General features: G+C 28.4%; 1 protein-coding gene across 4 annotated transcripts; it reads left to right on the top strand.

The window, feature by feature from the left end:
• The first annotated feature begins 242 nt into the window (after positions 1-242).
• Positions 243-22,631, top strand: LOC140673827 (endoribonuclease rege-1-like). 4 transcript variants are annotated; one of them, XM_072907019.1, is made up of 7 exons: positions 243-585; positions 18,655-18,913; positions 18,980-19,478; positions 19,591-19,876; positions 20,093-20,423; positions 20,567-20,831; positions 21,213-22,631. In XM_072907019.1, exons 1-7 carry the CDS (start codon positions 568-570, stop codon positions 21,568-21,570), a joined length of 2,016 nt encoding a protein of 671 aa, XP_072763120.1. In that variant the 5' UTR covers positions 243-567; the 3' UTR covers positions 21,571-22,631. The 4 variants fall into 4 exon arrangements, with proteins under 4 accessions (XP_072763120.1, XP_072763124.1, XP_072763121.1 ...); XM_072907023.1 differs by lacking the exon at positions 243-585 and adding an exon at positions 15,141-16,124; XM_072907020.1 differs by lacking the exon at positions 243-585 and adding an exon at positions 15,141-16,144.
• The last annotated feature ends 1,152 nt before the right edge of the window (positions 22,632-23,783 follow it).

Raw genomic sequence — 23,783 nt, 5'->3', positions numbered from 1 at the left:
TACCTTTGAAAAAGGTCGGAGGATTTTTTTATAAGATTTGAGTAAATACCGTGAAGAAGGAAGGAATTTCGAAAATTTTCTACGTGTCTAAAACAATTGCCACCGATCTACCATTTCTGCGTACGGCCCTAGTCGGGGTAGTCACGTGATCGCTGCGACAATCACGAGCGAAGTCTTATTGTGGGTCACGCGCGGGGCAAGGGGGAGGGAGAGCGAGCAACCCGAGCAACATCGCGCGTGCGATAGTAGTAGTAGAGGAGGTATGTCCATTCACTTGTCGGTCGCCGTCGATCGGATGTGTTTCGCGTTCACGCGTCTGCATCCGCATACAGTTATTACATTTCGTCGATCATCGCAGCGTAAACGAAAGAAATGTACGGCGCGATCTTCAACGATCAGTGATACATAATTATATAAGCGATCGGTGTGAATTATGGTGCATGCATGGTGAAATGTGTCGTTGTCCGACCGGCCATTAAAAAGTGCAAACCCACTGCCACTGCCGCTCCCGTTTGAGCAATTTTTTTGTATGTGAAAAGGATCTACGCTTCATAATCCACGGATGAGATGACGGTCGCTGGAAAGGTGAATCTATATCGAATGTCTAACTGTCAATCGAGTTGTGACGACAAGATCATTTTAGATGTATTTGCCTTTGACATATAATTCTTTAAAATCACGGAATTTATTTAAAAATTCGAGCTTTTGAGCACTTAATAAATTTCCTCTAAAAAAAAATTATTTGAAAAATAGCACGATTATTTGTTTTGACTTTTCTTCATAAAATTTTGTTTTATAGAAAGAATCGTAGAGATCCACAGATTAGTAATCATATTATTTAGAGATATTTTTTAAACATTATTGATGACAATTTATTTAAATGTAAAACTCCACCCTTTTTTGATAACTGTAATTCCTATTAAGTAAGTGAAAATATTAGAAAAATATGCATCTTTTATCTATTACGTGATATATAGCAAATAAATAAAAATTTAGCAAAAAAAATTAAAAAGTAAAAACTTATAATTCTGTTTTTTTTTTGTTACTTTTTTCATCCTTTTTCAAAAATTTGCAATTGCCACTGTTTTTAGTTATACATAAAAGAATTTATAGTCAACCCCGGATACGGCTCCAAATTGCGACACACGTAATTATCACTCATCTCGTGGCGTGATGTTAGTCGCCGTAATCGGGCTGACGTTAAACGTGACTATAATTATCTGCGCGATTAGCTGTCATCCGGTTTACATCGAATCGTCACTTGGCTGCTAATTGATCGCCCTATATTGTCGATAATATACGATAAGAAAAGAAATGAATGTTAATTAATTTTTAATTAATTTTTTATAGAATTTTCAAGTAATCAAATACCTAGTTTGAACAATTCAAATTTTAAGATCAAACCTTCAAATGTTTAAATCGTTCAAGCTTGAAGATATTCGAACAACTCGATTTATTTGAATTGAATTTATTTATTTATATTTGATATGATATGTTGCATAAAATTAGAAAATGTATCGCGAAAGAACCTGAACGAATACGAGCTATTTATTTTTTTCAATGAATAATAATTTTGTTCATAAATTTTTTTTAATATAAAGAATTGAATTTTTTATTCTTTGAAAGAAGTTGAACATTCTATTCGAAATGTCCAAAAAAGCTCAAATTATCTACTTTGGCTTGCTTGAATAGTTTGATCATACAATCGGAATCTTTTACAATAAGCCGCAACCACAGATCTCTAAATATTTTAGCATATAAATATGATGTGTGAATATTTATTACATATAAATATAGTTATAGATTGCAATTATATATAAATATATTTGTATATTTGGAGTATTTCAAAAGAAAAAGATTGGAATCCCTTTAATAAAATGTTTTGGCTAGTTTAGAATTAATTATTTTTAACAAAAATTTCCAATTGTCAACAGAAAAGAGTCTTCGGCAAATTAAATTCTAAAAAAAAAGCAGAATTGGTAGCAAAATTATATTTTTCAATTAATTTTAACCAAATTTTAATTTAAGAAATTCTAATTTAATTGTATATAAAACTATATACAAAATTAAAAGTTGTGAAAGATAATGATGTGTGATAAATGAGTGACTTTTCGATATTTTTGCTAAAGAAAAATTATCTCCTAAATGGTCAGAAAGAATATTGAAATGGCTCTTAAAAATTTATATATATATATATATATATATATAAATTATCAATTATAAAATTATTTGTAATGAAGGATAAAATAAACAAAAGTTTTATTTGCGAATGAAGAAAAAAAAGATTGTAATCGAAGAAAATTATGTCGGTAAAAAATTGTATTCGTACATTATCGAGGATTTGCTTCCGGGTTGAATACTTGACGTTCTGGCCTTTCACGCAATCGCAAGAGAGCATAGCAAAGTGGACAGTCGCGATCAGCTCCATTAATCACTCGAAACTCAGCCCGCGTCTGCTTTGTTGGAAGTATGTCGAATCCGGTTGAATCTCATACTACGCCTTGATGAAGATGATCACAGAAATGTGACTACTTACTATATAAACAGACATTTTATTCAGAACAATTTTCATATCGATTAAAAAATATTAATTTTTTAAATATCTGCATTTTTAAATTGTAATCGAAATTTTTTTTTATAATATTATATCCGTTTTTATTAAATAATTAAGAGACATATTATATCTCAAACACCAAATTGGCGCATTTTTGTCAGAAAGCAATATCTTCTTAAGTTAACGTAATACATTTGTAAAAATTCGACATACAACATTAAATCAGATAGTCTTCTTTAGCAATATTATTAAATGATAATCAGAAACTGAATTTTTATGAAGCGAACTTCTCATAGAAAAAAATTCGACAAACAACTTTCTTGAATTACCTTCCTTCTGGTCAGATTGCAAAGGAAACAAGTTAAAGATAATAATAATTCTAATTTTTTTGTTGAATTGCAGTCAATTAAAATATTGTCAAAATTTAAAACCAATGCAATAATTTTATTTTATTTTACCGATTAAAAATGCACATACACAATCAATAAAATCAAAGAATTCAGAAAAATCATCTTGTGTTGATAAAAATACATATGTCAAGAAGCTCCACAAAATATAATTTTATTTAAAATATTTAATTATTTAAAGTTTAAAATAAAAAAAAAATAATGTATAATTTAAAAACGCGTAATATTAAATATATGTAATTAAAAAATAAAAAAGTAAAAAGAAATGTGTTTACTTGTAAGTCACAATATATATAAAATATAAAATAGCAGAAATAAAAATTAATCAATTACAATTAAGTATTTTCCACGATTTCTACTATTCCCAAAATTGTTTGATTATGATTAAATAATATACTTATTCTCCAAGTTATGTTGTGTTTTTTTGTGCTATGATTTTCACAATATTCCTAGAAGAAATATTATCCTACAGAAAGATATAATATAGAAAGGTATATCCTTTATCATCCTGTGATAAAAAGCTACTTGAAGTTAAAGTTATGTGGAATTTCGATAGGTTAGGTTAGGTTAGGTAGTATTCGGAATTCTTCACAACATTGTGCCATCGCACTAAAATTTGTTTACGCAAGTTCTCGAAAATTTTAGTTCAGGTAATATGGAGTATGTATCTTTTAAAGTATCAGAAATTTCAAATATCTATTATGTAATTATTTATGATTCTGATCATGAAAGTATGTGAATTCCGGCTGATGAATTTTGCCACTTGAAAGTTAAAGTATGCGAATTTAATTACGATAAAAGAGATTTTTAATTATTCAAATCATAACAGTTTATAAACTGTTTGTATATGTATATGATTGTGTTTATTTACAAAAGAATTATTTCAATTTCTTAATGTTAACATTTACTTTTTGTAGCACATTTTACTTTATAAATTAATTTAGTTGATAAAAATATTTTTGTATGGAAACATTTTATTTCAAGTAATATTGCTCATTATTAAAAAATCGAAAATTATTATTGCACTATAAGCCTCTTTGGTGTAAAATGTGTCTTAAGATCGGAAAGTTTCTATTTATTTTTAAATTTGTATGTATTCTTACATGCAAAGTTCTGTTAACTACTTCCTTTTTGCATATTATATATTTTTTCCGAGATTTTTTTTTTATTTATAGATATTTCACTATCTGTCATTTTTCTATTTGGTTTTTGTTCGTGAAAATTCAAAATATTAAGGAGGTTGATAAGTCACTTTGCAGGAACCATAAGAGAGGAACCTGTCTTCAGGTTACACAGGAACTTTTTGTGTTATCAAGTGAAAACTGGTCAAAAATCTTCAATTAAAAAAATTAAATTTTTTTTTATTGTATAATATTTAATTGTGAGGTCTATAAATAAATTTTTACGTACATAGTGTCTTAAAAGTGATGCAATAAATATATTTGTGCATAATAACGTCGATCATGATAATCCAAGTAGAAAAGTTCTCTGTAATTTTTTTATCAAGCCATTAATTAAAACGCATTTAGGTAATAAAAATAGCTAATAAAAAATTTAATTTGACATTTAATTTGAACAGTCACTTTTTTTACACGTGACTATTCCATTATTACTATGTTGTATAGTAGTTGTCATGACAAGCATGTACTATTCTTGCTCCATTTCTGTTATCGCATCGTGATGTCAAAACATATTCAATTTTTAATATATTTTTACCATCACCATAACTGATACAGCAAATCTCGTTTGAGATATATTCGGCACATTTTTAACAACACGGAATAATAACAGGTGATGCATTTTAATTGCATTTTTCTTTTACAATATATCAGTAACTTATGTCGATAGAAAGTAAGCAATTCTGGACAGTGGATAAAAAAAAATATCTGATGTAAAGTTATGATTGGATCTGCTGTCATATTGTTGACATGTTGTTGACATTTTGGTATCTGAGATATTGATGAAGTTTTTTTTCATTAAATAAAACTCCAGAAAAGGAGATCCAATCTCGATGACCTTAACCTTGACATATGTTGTCAAGGTGAGTATCCTAATCTAAGATTTTAGCTGCTACTTATGTTTATTAAAAAGTTAAGTATGTTAGCGACATAAATGATTTTTAAATGCGATAATTTCAGTTTTTTCTTAAATCTAAATCTTATATATATGTACTTCATCTTTAGATTTATATTTACATTTACATTTTGCTATTTTATTTTACTTTTTAGCAAAGTATATTAACTCGCTGTTACATTTCTATTAATCAATATATATTATGTGATTTATATATGAGTGATTTATATATGATTTATATATGAGTAGACATCAATATATTATTAGATGATATAGTACAGGCAACTGGATTGTACCCTTTCTTTTTTTTGTCTATTTTTCTATAACGTATCACTTGAAAGTTACATATATGAAACTAATTTAGGGAATATTTCAAGCGGACACAATTTATTAAATAAGACTATTTTGTATAATGATGAGCAGCATTGAATTTTAACTTTTTGTGTATTTTAAAATAATAAAAAGCTAAGAATAGCAATAAAAACAATAATAATCCAAGTCATGAAATATGTTGCAATTATTGCTATTAGGTGTCTCTTTCTGCGTGCTGTTATCAGTGGTCGCAATATTTTTAGTTGAAAGTTGTTATAAAATATTTAATACACTTGTCGTGCTCTCCGCGACTGATTGTGAGTTGTAATTCTTTGATATATTTACATAAGGTAAACAATGATAAAATTCTATTTTTTATTACCGTAAATACATTTATGTTTTAAAATGATTTTTTCTTATTAATTTTATACTGTGTCTACGTAAATATTGATTAATTATAATTTTTTAAATGATCAAAAGTAAATAAATACATTTTGAGGCTTAATGAAATATTAGCCCACGAAATGTTGTACTTTTTATTTTTATACTAGAGAAAGAAAGAGAATATACATAGATGCTATCTTTCAAAATTAATGCCAAAAATTATTACATTAAAGGATATTTTTCCATGTTTTAAAGAGAAAAATATTTATTATAACAAGAGAATTGTTTTTATTTATTAATTTATAGTTATCATTTAAAAATACAAATCTATATTCTTATGTTCTATATATCATATTATAATGTACAACTTTTAAGAAGTTTTAGACATCAATGTTAATGAAATAAACAAGTTTTGGCGTTAGTCCATTATACCCCGCATGAAAAACATATCACGAAAATCTAGGCTTTTACTAAATCAATAATCTCGTCTATTTAAACTATTATTTTATAACATACTTGTGTTTTTTCTTATAGTGGATATTCCAAAGAATATTTTTAGTAAAAAAAAGATTGATTTATTTTTTTTTAATATGTTGAAAACTTGCTCAATGCTTACATTGGCCGTTCTACCCCACGTTCCCCTATTTAAAATATCTCTGCTATCTTAATGTGATTTAAAATTGTTCTCATTTAATTTTTCTCAATCTAATATACAACTGACATAATCTAGTGGCTTTTTATTATTATTATATTATAGTTTATTAATTATATTTATGATGAAATTTATATATATGCATATTATATAATCTCACCGAATATAAATACGTGATATTTATTTAATATAAAATAAATAATAATATTTTTGAGAGAGAAGTAGTACGGGAGAGAAAGTGACGGAACTTTCTTCGGAAAATTGGTGTTTTCCGGTTGATCTATCTTTTCGCAGACTTTCTAACAATTTGAACTCTTATTATTTAAACTTCTTAATAATCGTATCTGTTAATGATATTGTATAGATAATGTGCAATATATTTCTGATATTCTTATTATATACATAATCTTATATTCCTTCATATTAAACATATAATCAAGCATATAATTTATTATAATAATAATAAAAATACAAGTATATTTTGTGTTTGTGTGTGTATACATATATGTATATATATATATAATTTATCATTATCAATCTTTTTTTTCCAATTTTAATTAGCTTTTCTTAATAACTCATTTTCAACATGTTAAGGGGGGAATTCGATCTAGAGGCCTGATTTTTAGGCTTTTTTTGCAAATTTTTTATAAGGAACGGATAAGATCAATTAAAATAAAAGTTTTTCCTATTTGTTAAGCAACTTTTTAAGTATCTTTAAAAATTTTTTTTATTAAAAAATTCCAAGAATTAAGCTGCACATAGCAGTTCTTCTCAACCCATAAAAAAAGTAGTTGCACGGTGCACACGATTGAGGCCGTTCTGCTTATCAGAAACAAAAAATTCAAAAAAATTCTTAGAATATATGAGTTGGGTATTGCCCGAAGTAGGATTTTTAAAAAATATGTAAAAATAACAAAACGGTGTCACTTTGAAAATAAGTCTCAATTTTTCGGCTACTTTTTTCGTCTTTAAAAGGCTGTAGAATTTCAAAAAATTAATATTTTTTGATAATTTTACTTCGGGCGATACCCAAACTCATATATTCTAAGAATCTTTTTGAATTTTTGCAATTACTTTTTTTTTAGAAGAACTGCTACATGCAGCTTAATTCTTGGAATTTTTCAATAAAAAAATTTTAAAAGATACTTAAAAAGTTGCTTAACAAATAGGAAAAACTTTTATTTTAATTGATCTTCCGTTTTTTATAAAAAATGTGCAAAAAAAGCCTAAAAATCAGGCCTCTAGATCGAATTCCCTCCTTAATATGATTTTTTTTATTTATTATATAATCATAACTTAATATCACATTATTAATGTTATTAAGAAAATTACAATAAAATGATGTAAAATTATTAATATAAAAAAAATATTGACAAGTTGAAAAGTTAGTTATTAAGAAATAAAAGTTTATGCTAATTAAAGTTCAAACATAGATTGATAATGACAAATTTAGTTTTGGATACAAATTTAGTTTATATAAATATTATTATCCATATTCATAAAAAATGACGTTGTAACAATGATAGATTTTGGTATATATAATGATAAAATGACCAATTAGTGCTAAAACCATAAGTCCTAAATAAAATCCTATAAGAAAATGACGTCGACATCAAGTTGCATCTACAAGTCGTCATTTTTTGACGCTTTTGACGACAAAAGTAGCAATATGACAATTTTAATATATACATATTAATATGTAATCTAGATAAAATAAAATTAATATATTTAGGTAATATTAATAAAACTTCTATTTTATATATCTCTCTCTCTCTTTCTCTTAAATAGACAATAAACAAATGATTTGTTATTTATTTGTACATTTATCTGTTCAATTTTTTAACAATTAATTTAATATCTAAATCTTTTATTGGAATGTATAAAAAATCAAACTGAGGAAGAATTAAATACTGCTTTTGATCTCTTAATACGCATAGTGCGTTGCATAGCGGTGGACGAAAGAACTATAAGTTATAAAAGAACTTTGGACGACTTCAAAATAGTGTTTTAGGTTGATCCAAGAAAAGACGTCTTTTAAATGTCCATTATATTAGCCTCCGATATTTTAGGCCATAACAATAGGCGTCATTATATCGTCTTTTGACATCACTTTTCTACTTGAGTATTGGTATTATACACTTATAATTAGCCAAACACACAAATCTTTATATAGGATGTTCAAAAATATATGGCTCTAAAATATTATAACTCAAGAAATCACATTGGCTTGGACCTTGTTTTACTTGAAAGGAGTCAATTTATGTATAGCTTCTTTTTTCTGCCTCTTTTTAATATTTGCTTTTCAATAGGGAGTTTGCATTAAAAAAAACATACATTTTTTATATGTAATTTAAATATATATTATTATAAACTTATTTATAAGAAAATTTTAAATTTTAATCAATAGAAAGGTATTAAAAAATTAAATTAAAATTTAATAAAATTTAAATTGTGAGAAAACGATTTTGATTGGTTGGAGTGCTTGACGTCACAGTGCAATAGTTTCAAACGTTTGTTTTCTGTATTCTGTATTGCGATATTCGGTCATTCTTGATCTCGAGGTACAAAGAAAAACAATTCATTGGATGTTTTAATTGTTGTACTTTTACATAGAGGTACAAAACAGGTTTTGTACGTGTTACCTTTGCCCATTTTCACAATAACTGGATATTTTAATAAATAAAAATAGTGTGTTGTCACTGTATATATTGGTTAGGTTTGAGGAGACGCTATTAGCGTCTTCCCGAATGCAGATATTGCACTGTGACGTCACATCGCGTTCGGGAGGACTCGGTCGTTTCCGAATCGTATTCGACAATTTCAAATAATGTAATTTTTATTATTGATTTTCTCGCTTAATTTGCATTAAAAAATTACGAAAAAAATAATTACATTTAAAACTATATATAAATAAAATGCAATTGTTTTTCAAAATTATGCAAACTCCCTATTATTAATTGGTTTTGTGAGCATCCTAATATGAAGATTTCTTACATTAAAGTAAATAATTATTGTTATTTTAATATTTCTGTAATTTTCATTAATTTTTGGATTGTACATAATAAAGTAATGTTATTTTTACACCTATTGCTCCGTTCTTGTCACATTTTGTCAATGTGTTTTATTGCAAGTCTTACTTTGTCTTGCAAAAAAAAATACTTCTTGAAACACAGAATTATAAAAATCATGTGTGTAATGTTATTTTGATAATGTACAATTTTAAAAAATGTAAAAAAAAACATTACAAAAATATTAGAACAACATTTATGATTATTTTATTTTGCCACATATACAATGAGAACTCTTAATGGAATCAAAATAATAGATTTACGTCATCTTTTTTGCTAAAAAATTTTTCTAAAATATACTATTAAACTCGATTTTCTTGCGAAACGGCCTGTTATTTCATATTTAATACAACAAATTAATATTAATAGTTTTTTGTTATGTTGGTAAAAAATGTTAGTTTTAATGATCATAGTAGCATTAAATTTATTTGCATAAAATTTTGTTTTATTCATTATAATTATTTTAATATAATATTTTAATATACTATTTTTATTGATACATATTATGTTTTGAGAAATTTTTTATCTGGAAATATATATCTCTTGTATGTTTATAGAATAAAAAATTGCTTTTAAAGTAACAAAAATAAAAATTATATACGAAATTTATTGAAAAAATATATTTTACAGGATATTATTTCTTTCAGAAGCAAGAAGGAAAAATATATAATTACAAAATAATTATATCAACTGTAGAAATATAAATAGAATATCTATTTGTATATGTAAAATAACTCATGCATGTAAAATTTGTTTATGGAATATATTATTCCTTTGAAAACAGCAGAGACTGTAAGCAAAATGTCTTTATGGAATATATTGTTCCTTTAGAAACAACGAAAATTAAGTGCAGGATTTGTTTAAAAAATAGATTCCTTTAGAAAGAAGAAAAATGTAAAATTAGAAAGAACGCAAGATTTATTTACGGAATAGATTGTTTCTTTAAAAATAGCAAAAGAACTTTTGAGGAAAATACAACTGTACTATTGATAATAAATAAGTACTATTTTTATGTGATAAAAAAATAACGTAATGAAGTAATTACTTGTACCAACTCTCTCAGAAATGCTATTATCCAGAAGAAATTTGTATAGCTTTTAACTATATATTGTAACAAATGTCCTTTTAATAACAAATTTTATGACCAATTTGGAGATGATTTTTCCTCAACAAAAATATCGAGAGAGAAAGAGAGAAAGAGAGAGAGAGAGAGGTCATTAGTTTTTGCAAGTTTCCATTTTTTACTATCATATAGTTTTATAATTAAGTCTCAATTTAAATTTCTATTAAAGTTAACTTTAGTTAATTTTCCTTGAAAAATCGATCCAATTTGATCAAGAAAATTTATTATTAAAAAAATATCCAGTGGTTTTGGAATACCTTTATCTACATGCATTAAATTTCCAAAATTTGTGTTAACAAGTACATTAAAATACAAATAATTTTTTCTATAAGTCTCAAACAAAAAAAGAGCTTTTTAGAGGAATTGTACTTGATAAATCGTGAAATTCTTTTTTTGCTAATTTTAAATAAACTTTTAATTAACTAAAATCTCTTTTAAAACATAGTTATCAAGATAGATATTTTTAAAATTTGCAAAGAGATTTTGACTAATTAAATTTTGCTTAAAGGAAAAAATACAAATTAATTTGGTTTCTGGTAAAAATATTTTGTTTTTTGTAATCAAAAAGATGCTGTTATATTCTTATATAATAGATTGAACTTCTTTAGAATTTGAAGATTACAGATCCGGATTTTTGTGTTGTTTTCATATTTGATCATATTAAATTTAATAATTGTTTTCATAATTAATATTAAAAAACTAAACACAAGTGATTTAATTATTTATATTTATGTATGCCACGTACATATCGTTCGTCGTCATTCTTCACGTGTACCCGATACATTAAGTTAGATCCGGGAGTGGGGAATGACGATGCGAATGAAGGTTGTCGAGAAATTCGTCGCGATATGTAATGCTAGTTTAGATTTCGAAATTAGCCAATCTTAAATTGTTGAATATAAGAAGTTTCTGAGGCTTATGAGTTTTACAGCTTTAACTGGCTTTAACACCTGTAACATTACATTACATTGTTGTTGTGCCGGTGGAACAAGCAATTCTGATAACCACTATACTTTTCTCTTTTTCCCTCTTGCTCTCACGTCTCTCTACTTTCACCTGGAACTCCGCAAATGGTTACATCCGCCAACCTGAGAGAGCTATGCCCTATTTACGATAATTTATTGAACCGGAGACGAGCTGCGCGCACACGAATTTTCTTATGCAGTTATTTTGTCAAATATTTTTAGTGACAATATTAAACACAGAATCTAAAAAAAGGATAATTGATTACATAAGTGGAAATAGAAATCAGTATTTCTTATTAAAAAAAAATGACATTATACTACTTGTTTCTTTTTTTTGTTTTTTATTCTTTTTAATTGATACATTATTTATTTCTTTTAATCGATAATGTTTACTGGTAGTCCTTATGCAAAATTATTATAAATGTTACTAGCTTTCTTAAAGGAAAGTTTTCAAATTTATATTAAACATTATTTAAAATTGAACACCTTAATTTCAAACTTTTTCTTATAACTTTATACATTTTGCAATGCAGAGAAAATTAAAATTTTTAAAAATTAAATTTGTTTCTATATTTTACATAATTATTTGTAATGCAAAATAAAATTTGAGATGGAATTTGAATAGTTGTTTAGAAGTAAAAATATTCATGTTATCCATTTTATGGCGATAAAATTTTTTCATAACTTTAACTTCAATTTTTTGCAAATTATTGTGAACATTTTAAAGCCACATAGACTAGACTTATAATTAGGATTTACAACAAACTATATTACATAGAAAAATCATTATTTTCATTTTTGAATTCGTAAAAAATTTTGTTGAACTGTGTAATTGGCATTGAGAAAATAAATAATATCGAGTTATAGCTACAACATAAAGAATAACGGGGGCACGATTAAATAACGGGACGGTGAAAGAAATAGTATTGTCACAAATAGAGTATGGATTAGTTCTTATCAGTTGTCGGTATGCACTTGTTACAATATGCAAATTATTTCCGCTTTTATTGATATTTAGGCACTTTAAATATTGATATTATACATACCAGTATTTTCTCATTTTAGAAACAAAATAAAATTATTTACATATACACACGTAAATGTTTTGTGTATACTATATTAAAGTATACAGAATATCCAATTTTGACACTTCAGCCGAATATTTCAAAAATTGAATTAAGCAAAAATATCTCAAAGAAAATTTATAGAATTTTAAGAGAAAAAAAGGTGGTTATCTTCAATTTTAACTAATAAATTTTACAATCCCTCTCTAAAAAAAGGCATGATAGGTATTGACATTATCATCGCTTTTCCGCGATGCTGATTGATTGTCTCGATGTCTCGTTGTCAAGTGCGTTATTGCGACTTGCTCCGCGCCTGTCGTCTGCAGCTGTCAAATTTTGACAGTTTGTGTGACAATTTGTAAAAAAATTAAATTAAAGAAAAGTTATAAAAAAAGTTAAAGAAAACGAAGAAGAGAAAAAGAAAGACAAAAGAAAGGTACATATATTAGATATGCATGTATTGTATATGATGAACCTATGTATAAACTTTTTCCATGATATTATATGTATATTAATTATGTAATTTATATTTGTGTAATTAATAGAAAAAAGAAGAGATGAAAGAAAGAAGAAGAAGAAATATAATATTAAGTAAAGAAAAAGAAAGAAAGAAAAAGAAAAAAGGATGCTTTCTTAAAACTAACGGTAAATATTAAAATTAAATATTCAACAATCAATTAGCATTGCGGAAAAAGACTTTAACGCTTAACTGTAACATACACAATATAACCATACAACACAATATATACATACATAAAATAAATAGCGCGCGCTTAAAATGTTCTACTTATGTAAAATTAAACGTTGTTTTTTTAAACACAGAAAAAAATATTTTTTATGATACATTTTTTAAAAATCACTCAGTTTTGCGTAGAAAATCATAAAAACATGTCCTAAGTTATAGCCAATATTTATGGAATTATTTAGCAATAAAAAATATAATTTCGTTAATTTTCACCAACAATAATGAGGGCGAATTTATGTGTGCATGCCTGTATGCGTATGGATAGATATATAAATATATGGTATTATATAAATTCTGGTTTTTAAAAAAGTTGAAAATGAAGAAGAATAGGGAAGCACTTCGGTCTTCATCGACGATTATTCCATAGTGCAAAGTATAATTTTTGTCACAGGAAAAGGATATCTTCAAAGCTTTTTAGGAATATAAAGTTTTAGTCAAAACTCCAAGAGTTTGCAGTCTGACAATAGGAAAGAGTTGTGCAATGCAGTTTTCGATGATTTTTTTGAAGAAAAATGACATTCGATAGAAAATCCAAACTGATGAAAACGAAACCTCGCAGTTTTAACTCGTCTGAACATCGCATATGTGACCTCACTCAGACAGCTTAACATCTTCCCTGCACGTCTGTCGACCTAGCCCCCCCACCTTGTAAAAATAAAAAAACAAATACTGCAAATTTACGAGCTATTTATGAGCTTTCATATCCCGCAAATTAAAAATTTTGAGCTCGTCACACTAGGCAGGAATTTAATAATTTTGGTGGGGGGGCTGAGTCGACGTCGACTCAGCCCCCCTCGCCCCTTAAAAATAAAAATATTTAATCGTTCTTTGCGGCAGAATTAGGAGCTATTTATGAGCTTTTAAAATAATATAATTTCGATTTTTGAGCTCACCGTTTTAACCCCAAAACAACCCTTTCATTATTTAACTCAAGAGAGAACTATGCTTAAAATGAAAAAATTTAACACTTTTGCGGGTAAATATTGTTTATTGATTTATGAGCTCTCAAAATACGTGTATTTTGATTATTGAGCCGCAACCCCTTTATAGAAAAACCACCCCTCGTCTCCCCGGCACAAGAGAGGACTATACTTAAAATGAAAGAAATTAAATATTTCGTATTAACTGTTTTATAATTAAATATTTTATATTATTAATGCTTCTTATAGGTTCGCAAAATAATAATTTTTTTTCATTTTAAATTTACAGTTCTCTCTTATGTGAAGGAGATGCGTGGTGATTATTTTTGTAAAAAGGTTGCAACTTAATAATCAAAATCGCTCGTATTTTTGGAGCTGATAAATCGATAAACAATATTTAATCGTAAAATAAATTCTTTTATTTTAAGTATAGTTTCTTTTGTGCTGGAAAGATTTGGGAGTAGTTTCATTGTAAAGGAGTCGTAGTTCAATAATCAAAATACACGTATTTTGAGAGCTCATAAATCAATAAACAATATTTATCCGCAAAAGTGTTAAATTTTTTCATTTTAAGTATAGTTTTCTCTTGTGCCGGGGAGACGAAGGGTGGTTTTTCTATAAAGGGGTTGCGGCTCAATAATCAAAATACACGTATTTTGAGAGCTCATAAATCAATAAACAATATTTACCCGCAAAAGTGTTAAATTTTTTCATTTTAAGCATAGTTCTCTCTTGAGTTAAATAATGAAAGGGTTGTTTTGGGGTTAAAACGGTGAGCTCAAAAATCGAAATTATATTATTTTAAAAGCTCATAAATAGCTCCTAATTCTGCCGCAAAGAACGATTAAATATTTTTATTTTTAAGGGGCGAGGGGGGCTGAGTCGACGTCGACTCAGCCCCCCCACCAAAATTATTAAATTCCTGCCTAGTGTGACGAGCTCAAAATTTTTAATTTGCGGGATATGAAAGCTCATAAATAGCTCGTAAATTTGCAGTATTTGTTTTTTTATTTTTACAAGGTGGGGGGGCTAGGTCGACAGACGTCTTCCCTGCAAGAGAACACAAAATAGTAACCAAGAGAATACTACAACCCAAAGGGATGCTGTCGATACTCAATAATTCAAACCTCATCTTGAGTTACGTGAACATCGATGGGGAAGATGTATCATGGTTTGATGATCTGGTGTGCATTTACGCTATCATCGGGAGTGATCAATTGAGAGTTCAGAAAATAGCGGACTATTACATTTTTCTCCACTGGAGCGGAATACATAATTCTAGTTGTAAAGTAATTAACAAAGAATGCTGTCTACGAAAAGTCAACTTAAAACTGGAATTAAAAAAGATGATTCGATTCATTATATTCGAAGACAAGAAAAAAAAGAGCTCTAAAGCTTGCCAAAAATTCTGTGTTTCACACAAGATCAAAATGCATAAATATTCAGCATTATTTCATTCGAGAACTGATAGAAAGGAAAAAACTGATTCTGATCGAAAATCTTCATATCCAGAACGGTTACGGATATCTTTACAAGTTAAAGTTTATCGAAACCAAAACATACGATGCGTGACTCAGTTGGGTTTAAAGCCACTTGAGGGAAGCATCATCAAAGCAGTCACTCATTGATTTCGTGATCTCGAATTGCTGTATTTCCAATATATTATCCAAAATATTATAGAGCGTTTGTGTGACACATTCAATATCAAAAGAAATTTGAATATCTTCAAACTTTATCGGTTTAATATTAAAATGTCAAACAAAAGTTAGATATATAACTTAATAGAGATATGTATACCTCTCCACATAGGCATCAAGAAACACGCACAGTGCATCTTTAAAGAAATTACGCGTGAACGTGAGTGCATGTAGCCAGTGGTAAGGATAGTGATTTTTTAAAAAAAGAGAGAAGGAAAAGCGACTTTTTCTAAAGATATATATAATATTTTTTTAATAAAAAAATATACAATAAAAAAGAAATAAAAAATATTTTTAATATTTTTAATAAAAACATAAAAAATATACAGGGTGTCCCGTAATTTGTGAAAAACCTGCTAATGGCAGATTTTTGAGATCATGTGGGGACGATTTTTCCTCAGCGAAAATGTCGAGACATCAATAATTTTCGAGTTATGAGGGATTGAAAAAAAACGCATTTTGCAAACTAAACTTTTTGAAGTTAAAAAGTTACCAAAACTACATTCTTTTTAGGTTAATTTCAGGTAGAGTACTGTAATAGATACTGTAATAGAATTTTAATTTAAGGCTTAATTACAAAGATATGTAATGATAAAAATTGGAAATTTGCAAAAAATAATGTCGTCTCTCGATATTTTCACTAAGGAAAAATCGACTCCAAATGATCTCAAGAATCTGCCATTAACAGGTTTTTCACCAATTACCTGTGACATCCTATATATAAATATGTAAGGAATTACAATTTGAAATGTATATATGTAAATATGTATGCACATGTTTCTTATTATACATAAATATGTATATTTACATATACATATACATACACATACAAAATAAAAAATAAAACTTAGTAAAACAATAAAATAAAAATATAATTAAATGAAAACATAATGTAAAAATATGTATAATATAATAATATAATTGAATGAAATATAATGTAAAATAGAGTATAATGTATAAACATATAAAATATATAAATAAAATAAATATATGAATAATAAGAATATAAAAATAAAAAATTGTTGAATAGTTTCAACGAAATAATTTTAGGTTCTTTGATAATTAAATCAACGATTCAATAAAACAATAATAAAACATTTTTTTATATATCTCATCACGTGTCAATGATAATTGTTTTTAATTTAAGATCAAATACAAGCATTAACTTTGAAGAATTGATTCTTTCTTTAAATCATGAATTGTGTACGTATAAAAAAAATATGTTCCTTCGATTATTGTATTTAACAATATTTTTCAAGGATTGGTTCTGAACAGTTATTTATACTTTTATGACCGATAAGACAACATATAAAAGTGAGTGAAGAACAAAAATTTAAAATTTAAGCAGTAAGCGAATTGATCAATTACATTAAAAATATTTTCAAGTAAATATAAGGCTGCTATTAAAAAAAATTAATGACTCAATTTATTCATTGCTTTAATTCTGCGCTTACGTTCTTTCTTTAACTCTTTGAGTCATGAATTTTTTTAATTGTCAGTATTTTATAAAATTTGGTATATAAGGGTTTTTGGAGTCGCTGATTATGAATCCGTTGTCAGATTTTCACAATTCAAGATGGCGGATCCAATACGGCAGACGAAATTTTACTTCCGCCATATTGGATCCCTATATTAAATTTTTTTTCCTTTAGATTCAGATTCTGCGATCTAAAAAACCTTTAGAGAAAAAATTTAAAAAAGAATACAACTGTTACTTTCAATTTAGAATAGAAAATATTGTTTTTATATATTTTTTATCAAAAAAAGGAGGATTTAACAAAAACAACACGATGGAAAATTCTAAAAAAATTCTGAAAAATACTTTAGAGTGTACTAAGATTATAAAAAAATTGCCGTATTTATTGTCATAATAGATTAGTAGAAAATGTATTTTTTCGTAAAAAAGTACTAATTTTGACTGTTTGTTTATATATGGTATTTTTGCAATTAACAATTAATGACTGTTCATATTTATTTTACACTTATTGATGTTCTAGAGACTCTGTAGAAACAAAAAATCCGGAATTTGATAAAAAAGCAGTTAAAACAATAAAAAATTACGAAAAAAAGGTGGGTCTCTGGGTGACCCACTGTGACTCAAAGGGTTAATTATTATTTTTTCCATTTTATTGGTATAAAAACTATTGCTTTTTATTGCATTATATAATGTAAAATAAATGTTTTGGCATACTCAAACAACATATAGTTGACCATGACAAAACCATAGACTTTCTTAAATTATCACAAAATATTAAAGGGATGAAATCAGGGAGAAGGATTAAGATGTTCAAATATGGTAATCTATATTTTTCGTAGAGTTCTAGAAAGTATACTATACAGTCGGGTCTCTTATCCTACGACCTTCTTATGCTACGAAACCTCTTATCTTACGACAAAAAATTCTCTTATGCTACGACCGTGAAAGGGGAATTATATCTCCACTTTCAAATTTTTGTCGTAGGATCAAAGGTTTAAAGGGAAGATTCCGGACCGAAAATGTCGTAGGATAAGAGGTTCGACTGTACTTATGCAAAATTCTAGACCAGTCAAAGTTTAGGAGAGTTATAGTTGACTACATGGACAGACATTCTATTTTATACATGTATATAGATTATTCGATATATAACAAAACTTTTTCCCTTTATTTTTCAATCTCTTTATCACGACTATGAATGTAAACAATTTTGCAGAGATACATAGAGTGCACAGTATTGAATGCAAGCAGTATGCCAGACGCTGAAGATTCCTCATATGACAGCGATTACGAAGCTGAAGACTTAGCGACGACAACAACGACAACAATGACGACGACGGCAATCGCACATGGTTCAGAATCACAGGTATCCCCCGCAGCGCATGCTGATATCTCTCGTACTGCATCCGACACTTTAGCAGCTGAGTTTGCAGAGTACGTTACTGTGGATGGACCTTCGTCCACACAAAACCCTGGTAAGAGCTTTTTCCTGCAAGTTCTCCTTTCGAAATCATAATAATTAACAATAAATTTAAATTCAGGTTACACCGCTCGCGTAGAATTTGCCCTGAAATTGGGCTACACTGAGAGATTGGTGCAAGCAGCTTTACAGAAACTGGGTCCGGATCCTGGTCAAAACGAGCTGTTAGCCGAACTGATCAAACTCGGAGCAACTTATTCCCCAAAATTCATTGACAGTCCTGAGGAAGTTGATAACTTGCTGGATGCTGAAGCGGACGTAGACGATGGCGAAGGGTCGATTTTGGCCTCGACAGTAACGAATGGAATTTTATCAACAGATTTGAGACCTATTGTCATCGATGGCAGCAATGTAGCTATGAGTCACGGCAACAAGGAGATATTTTCCTGTCGTGGCATCAAAATCTGTGTTGACTGGTTCCGTGCCAGGGGTCACAAAGAGATTACCGTCTTTGTTCCCAAGTGGCGGAAAGAAGCCTTTAGACCCGATAATCCGGTTGCTGATCAGGAAATCTTGAGCGAGCTTGAGAGAGATCGTTTACTAGTGTTCACACCTTCTAGGTTGGTACGATAATCAGGAAATTTGTTTTTGTTCGATTCAGGCATCTTAAAATAGTCTAATTTTTTGTAATATAAATTTCTATATCATATTGTTGTGTATAAATGTTCGTAGGTTGGTGGGTGGGAAACGTATGGTGTGTTATGATGATCGATACATCTTGAAACTGGCTGCCGAAGTCGATGGCATTGTTGTTAGTAACGATAACTACCGGGATTTGGCACAGGAGAATCCTGAATTCAGAAGGGTTGTCGAAGGAAGAATCCTAATGTACAGTTTTGTAAATGACCGATTCATGCCACCAGATGATCCGCTGGGTAGAAGTGGACCTACGTTGGAGAACTTTCTCAGGATCGCCCCTAAAAAAGTCGACCCAGCACCTCCGTGTCCTTACGCCAAGGTAATTTTTTTCTTTCTTTTATTTATTTTCGTTACATTTAAAAAAATTTTAAATCTTAAATTTAGAAATTAAAGCATTATGTGAAAAATTTTCTTTATAGATATATATACTTTTTCTAAATTAAATTAATTATATTAAATTTTATTAACTATATTAAATATATTAAATTAATTTATAATACATTTTGTAAAATTAAATTAAATATCTGCTTTTTAGAAATGCACATATGGCAATAAGTGCAAATTCTGGCATCCCGAAAGAGGATCACATCCACATAAATCCGTGACGGAGCGATTAGTGGAACATGCCCAGCGTCACCTGCAAGCTCGTGGACCTAGTCTGAGTCTACCACTACCATCCATAACTGCGTCTGTGTCTCCACAACATCCGTCACTCTGTAAAGCCAGATCTGCTATACCGCCGACCGTCGTTCAATCCTTGTCGCCTGTCCCAAAAAGTAGATCTGTGGAGAATGTCACATCTGACTTGTTCTCAACTAGTCCGGCCGTATACAGTCAACAGATGCCTCTTGCACAGAATCTTCAAAGTAATAATTTTTTTTAATGAAACGTCTTGCATATAAATTATATGTACAATAAAAATTTTTAAATTGTGCAATATAAAACTTTTTTTTACTTTGTGAACTAAGTTTAAACGGTTTAATAGCAGTGTTCATGTTTTCTATTAAAGGCTATCCTCCTGCAGTAAATTGGACCACGTCAAGAGTGAGTAATCCTGAGCCAGAACCGGCGAATATGCACCGTAAATTGCAGCGACAATTAACCCTAAACCCAGTATGCGACCCGCGACTTTATCAGCTCAGGCGACATCAACAGCAGCAGCAGGCTGATCAACTGCAGCAATCAGTCATAAGTCCTTCGCATTCCAATATGCAACATCGACCGTTAACGAGACACGCCAGTAATGAATCGTCGTATCCGGTTACTGCCATGAGGTGAGTCTAATTTATCTAAATCTATTCACATCTAAATGTGTAATTTATCTTCACAATTAATGCAATAAATTACGTATAATATTGTAGAATATATATATGTGTGTGCGCGTACGCAGTCTCCCTCTTTCTCTCTAAATATTTTTGTAAAAAAATAATTAAACGTAATTTCATTTAATCTCTAGTAACACATTTTCTTTTTCAAATATTATGTATATTTCAATATTTAATTTCAAGCATAAATATCAGTTATTTAATGATTTCGGACTTAAAAATTTAAATGTATAGAAAATAAAAACAACTGTGTTGTATGCTTAACCAAAATTTATGCCCTTCAGTGAATTAAATAACTAAATAATTGGGCATTTTTAAATCTGATTTCAGCTGGGACCATCCCGATTGTTTTCAGCATCATCATCAGCACGTGATGCGCATCGCTTCCGCTCCAGACTCTTATAAAGCGTGGCCGCCACAAAGTACCACCTTGATGCGACCATCGCCAATTCAGAGACTAGGTACTTCGGACCCTCAACTGAATCTACTACCGTCCCCGTCATCCACGAGCCTACACATACCCTGGGGCACGCACGCCCAAGATGCTCGACGTCGCCTGCATTATCATCTCGCTAACATCTTTCCCGAAGAGCAAGTGCAAACTGTTATGGCGCTTCATCCGCACGAGATCGACCCTCAGCAGATTTGCGCCGCCATTCTGGCCATGTTTCCAAAAAATCAAAATTAACGCGATTGTAAATTTTGTATAAGATGTTTTGCTATAACGTTGAATTGGAAAACTACTTGTGTACAGTTCTTTTATTTTTATAAGCATCTTGCAAAGCAATCTTAATACAGAATGTGTCTAGCAGTTATCTAGCAGTTGATGATAACATTGAAGAGATATTAAAAGGTAATATATATAGGATGAGGAAAAAGTATGAAAACCCTGAAAAATTTCGAAAAATGTAAGTTTTACAGAAAAAAAATCTAAGGCAAGATCTATTCATTTTTTGTCAAACTTTAAAATATCTCAGAAAATTCTTAACCAAAAGAAGTTTTATTATAGTGTTTTGGAAGTGAGCTACAAGAATCTGCAATTAAAAATAGTGTTCATTTAAAGAATTGAAGGTGACCTTGTGACCTTTAAGTGACTATTCAAAGTCAAATCAACGACATCATTTTATGTTCCTCTCAAAACCATATAACTTTTGTCTGAAACATTTTTCTGTAAAACTTATATTTTTTGAGATTTTTCAAGGTTATTATACTTTTTCCTCACTATAGATATATATAATATATATATTATATATACCTTTGGTTGGGTTGAAAACAGGAGCTATTTAAATATTTTTTTAAGAAAAAATAATATATTGAATATAGGTATATTTTTAATAATATATTGAAATCAAATAAATTTTTTTTTGTTTAAAACTATCTCTTTAATTGTGTGTGTGTGTGTGTGTGTGTGCGTGTGCGTGTGTATGTGTGTGTGTATATATGTTTTTAAGAATTTTTTGAGTCTGATTCGTATTATATAATTAAGACAACGGTCACTGTCCGAGCACAGTGTTCATTATTGTAATGGATTTTTCGCGTAAGCATAACTTCTATAAAACAAATAATATACAAAGATTCTTCAAATATAGATCTAAAACTGTCTCCTTTATGTAACTGTTCTTTTTTAATGTATTTTGAATAGAATTGTGACAATTTTAAATTTTGATTCTTTTTATAATCTATTTTTTAATTTAAAAAATTAAACAATTTAAAAAAATTTTATATGCCGGACAAAATTCAAGATTTTAAGAATTGTATTTTTTATGTAGAATATTATATAAATATCTTAGTAGAATTCTTTCATAATAATAAACACAGTCTGTGCCAACAGTCTCATTATATACGAATTAAATTTTAAAAATTCCTAAAAATAATTTTAAAAAATATATCTGAATAAAACAAATTAATTATTAATTTCTTTAAAAAATAACTTCTCAAATGATTCTTATTTTTAGTCTATCTAAACATATATTTTTCCTTAACTGGTCAAGTGATTACAGAGAATATATTTTATTTTTTGGATTTTTACGTCTGAAATTTTGGAACTCGTGGAATTTAAATTTTAGTATGTTTTCGTTCTACTAGCCAAGAGCTAGTATTTTATGAGCAGAGAACCCGAAAGATAAAAGTTCAAAATACAACTCAGGCAATAGAAAAAAATTTCCTTCCATTTCATATTGTTCATAATCATTCAATAATAACAGAAGAGAAATGATTGTGTTTTTACGAGAGCATGTTAATGTAGGGCATTACAACATATGCGTTAATTGTTATATATGTTATTTAGAGTATAAGATAGAAGATCTATATATTTGATGATGTTTTAATTATAACGAATTTGCATTAATGATTATCGTCTCACATTAAACCGACCAATTTTTGTTTCTTTGACCACACTCATGAAATCTCGCTTTCTCATCGCATCTCATCTTATTTCCCAATTGGAAATAAACTTTATGCAGAGAGTTAAATCTGCCTACTCTGTATTTTTAACGATTTTAAATCTTTATATTCTTAGGACAATCTCCTCCAATGTTACTTATTTGATCATGCACACATAAAATATAAATAACATTTTTATTATGTATATATGTTATTGAAATAGAACGAAGACTGAGAGAAAAAGTGAAAATTTGTTTGATCAAGATGTACTAGAATATATGAAAGTTCGAATTTATTGTAATACTGTGATTATATATAATAATTAACTCAAGTATTTGAACAGATTTTGTCAAGTCCTGCTACAAATTGTTGTTAACAAAAGAAACTATAAATTTTGTACAGAAATTATTATCAATTAAATCGGCAGATTGGTGGGATTTTAATACTAATCTGTCAGAAGGCAATTCTAACACAGTTGATGCCAATTTGCTAGCAAACTGAGTCTTGAGTAAAGTCTGT

This window comes from Anoplolepis gracilipes, chromosome 15 (assembly GCF_047496725.1).
Source record: "Anoplolepis gracilipes chromosome 15, ASM4749672v1, whole genome shotgun sequence".
In the NCBI taxonomy this organism is placed as follows: Eukaryota; Metazoa; Arthropoda; class Insecta; order Hymenoptera; family Formicidae; genus Anoplolepis; species Anoplolepis gracilipes.
This window is presented reverse-complemented; position numbering and strand designations above follow the sequence as displayed.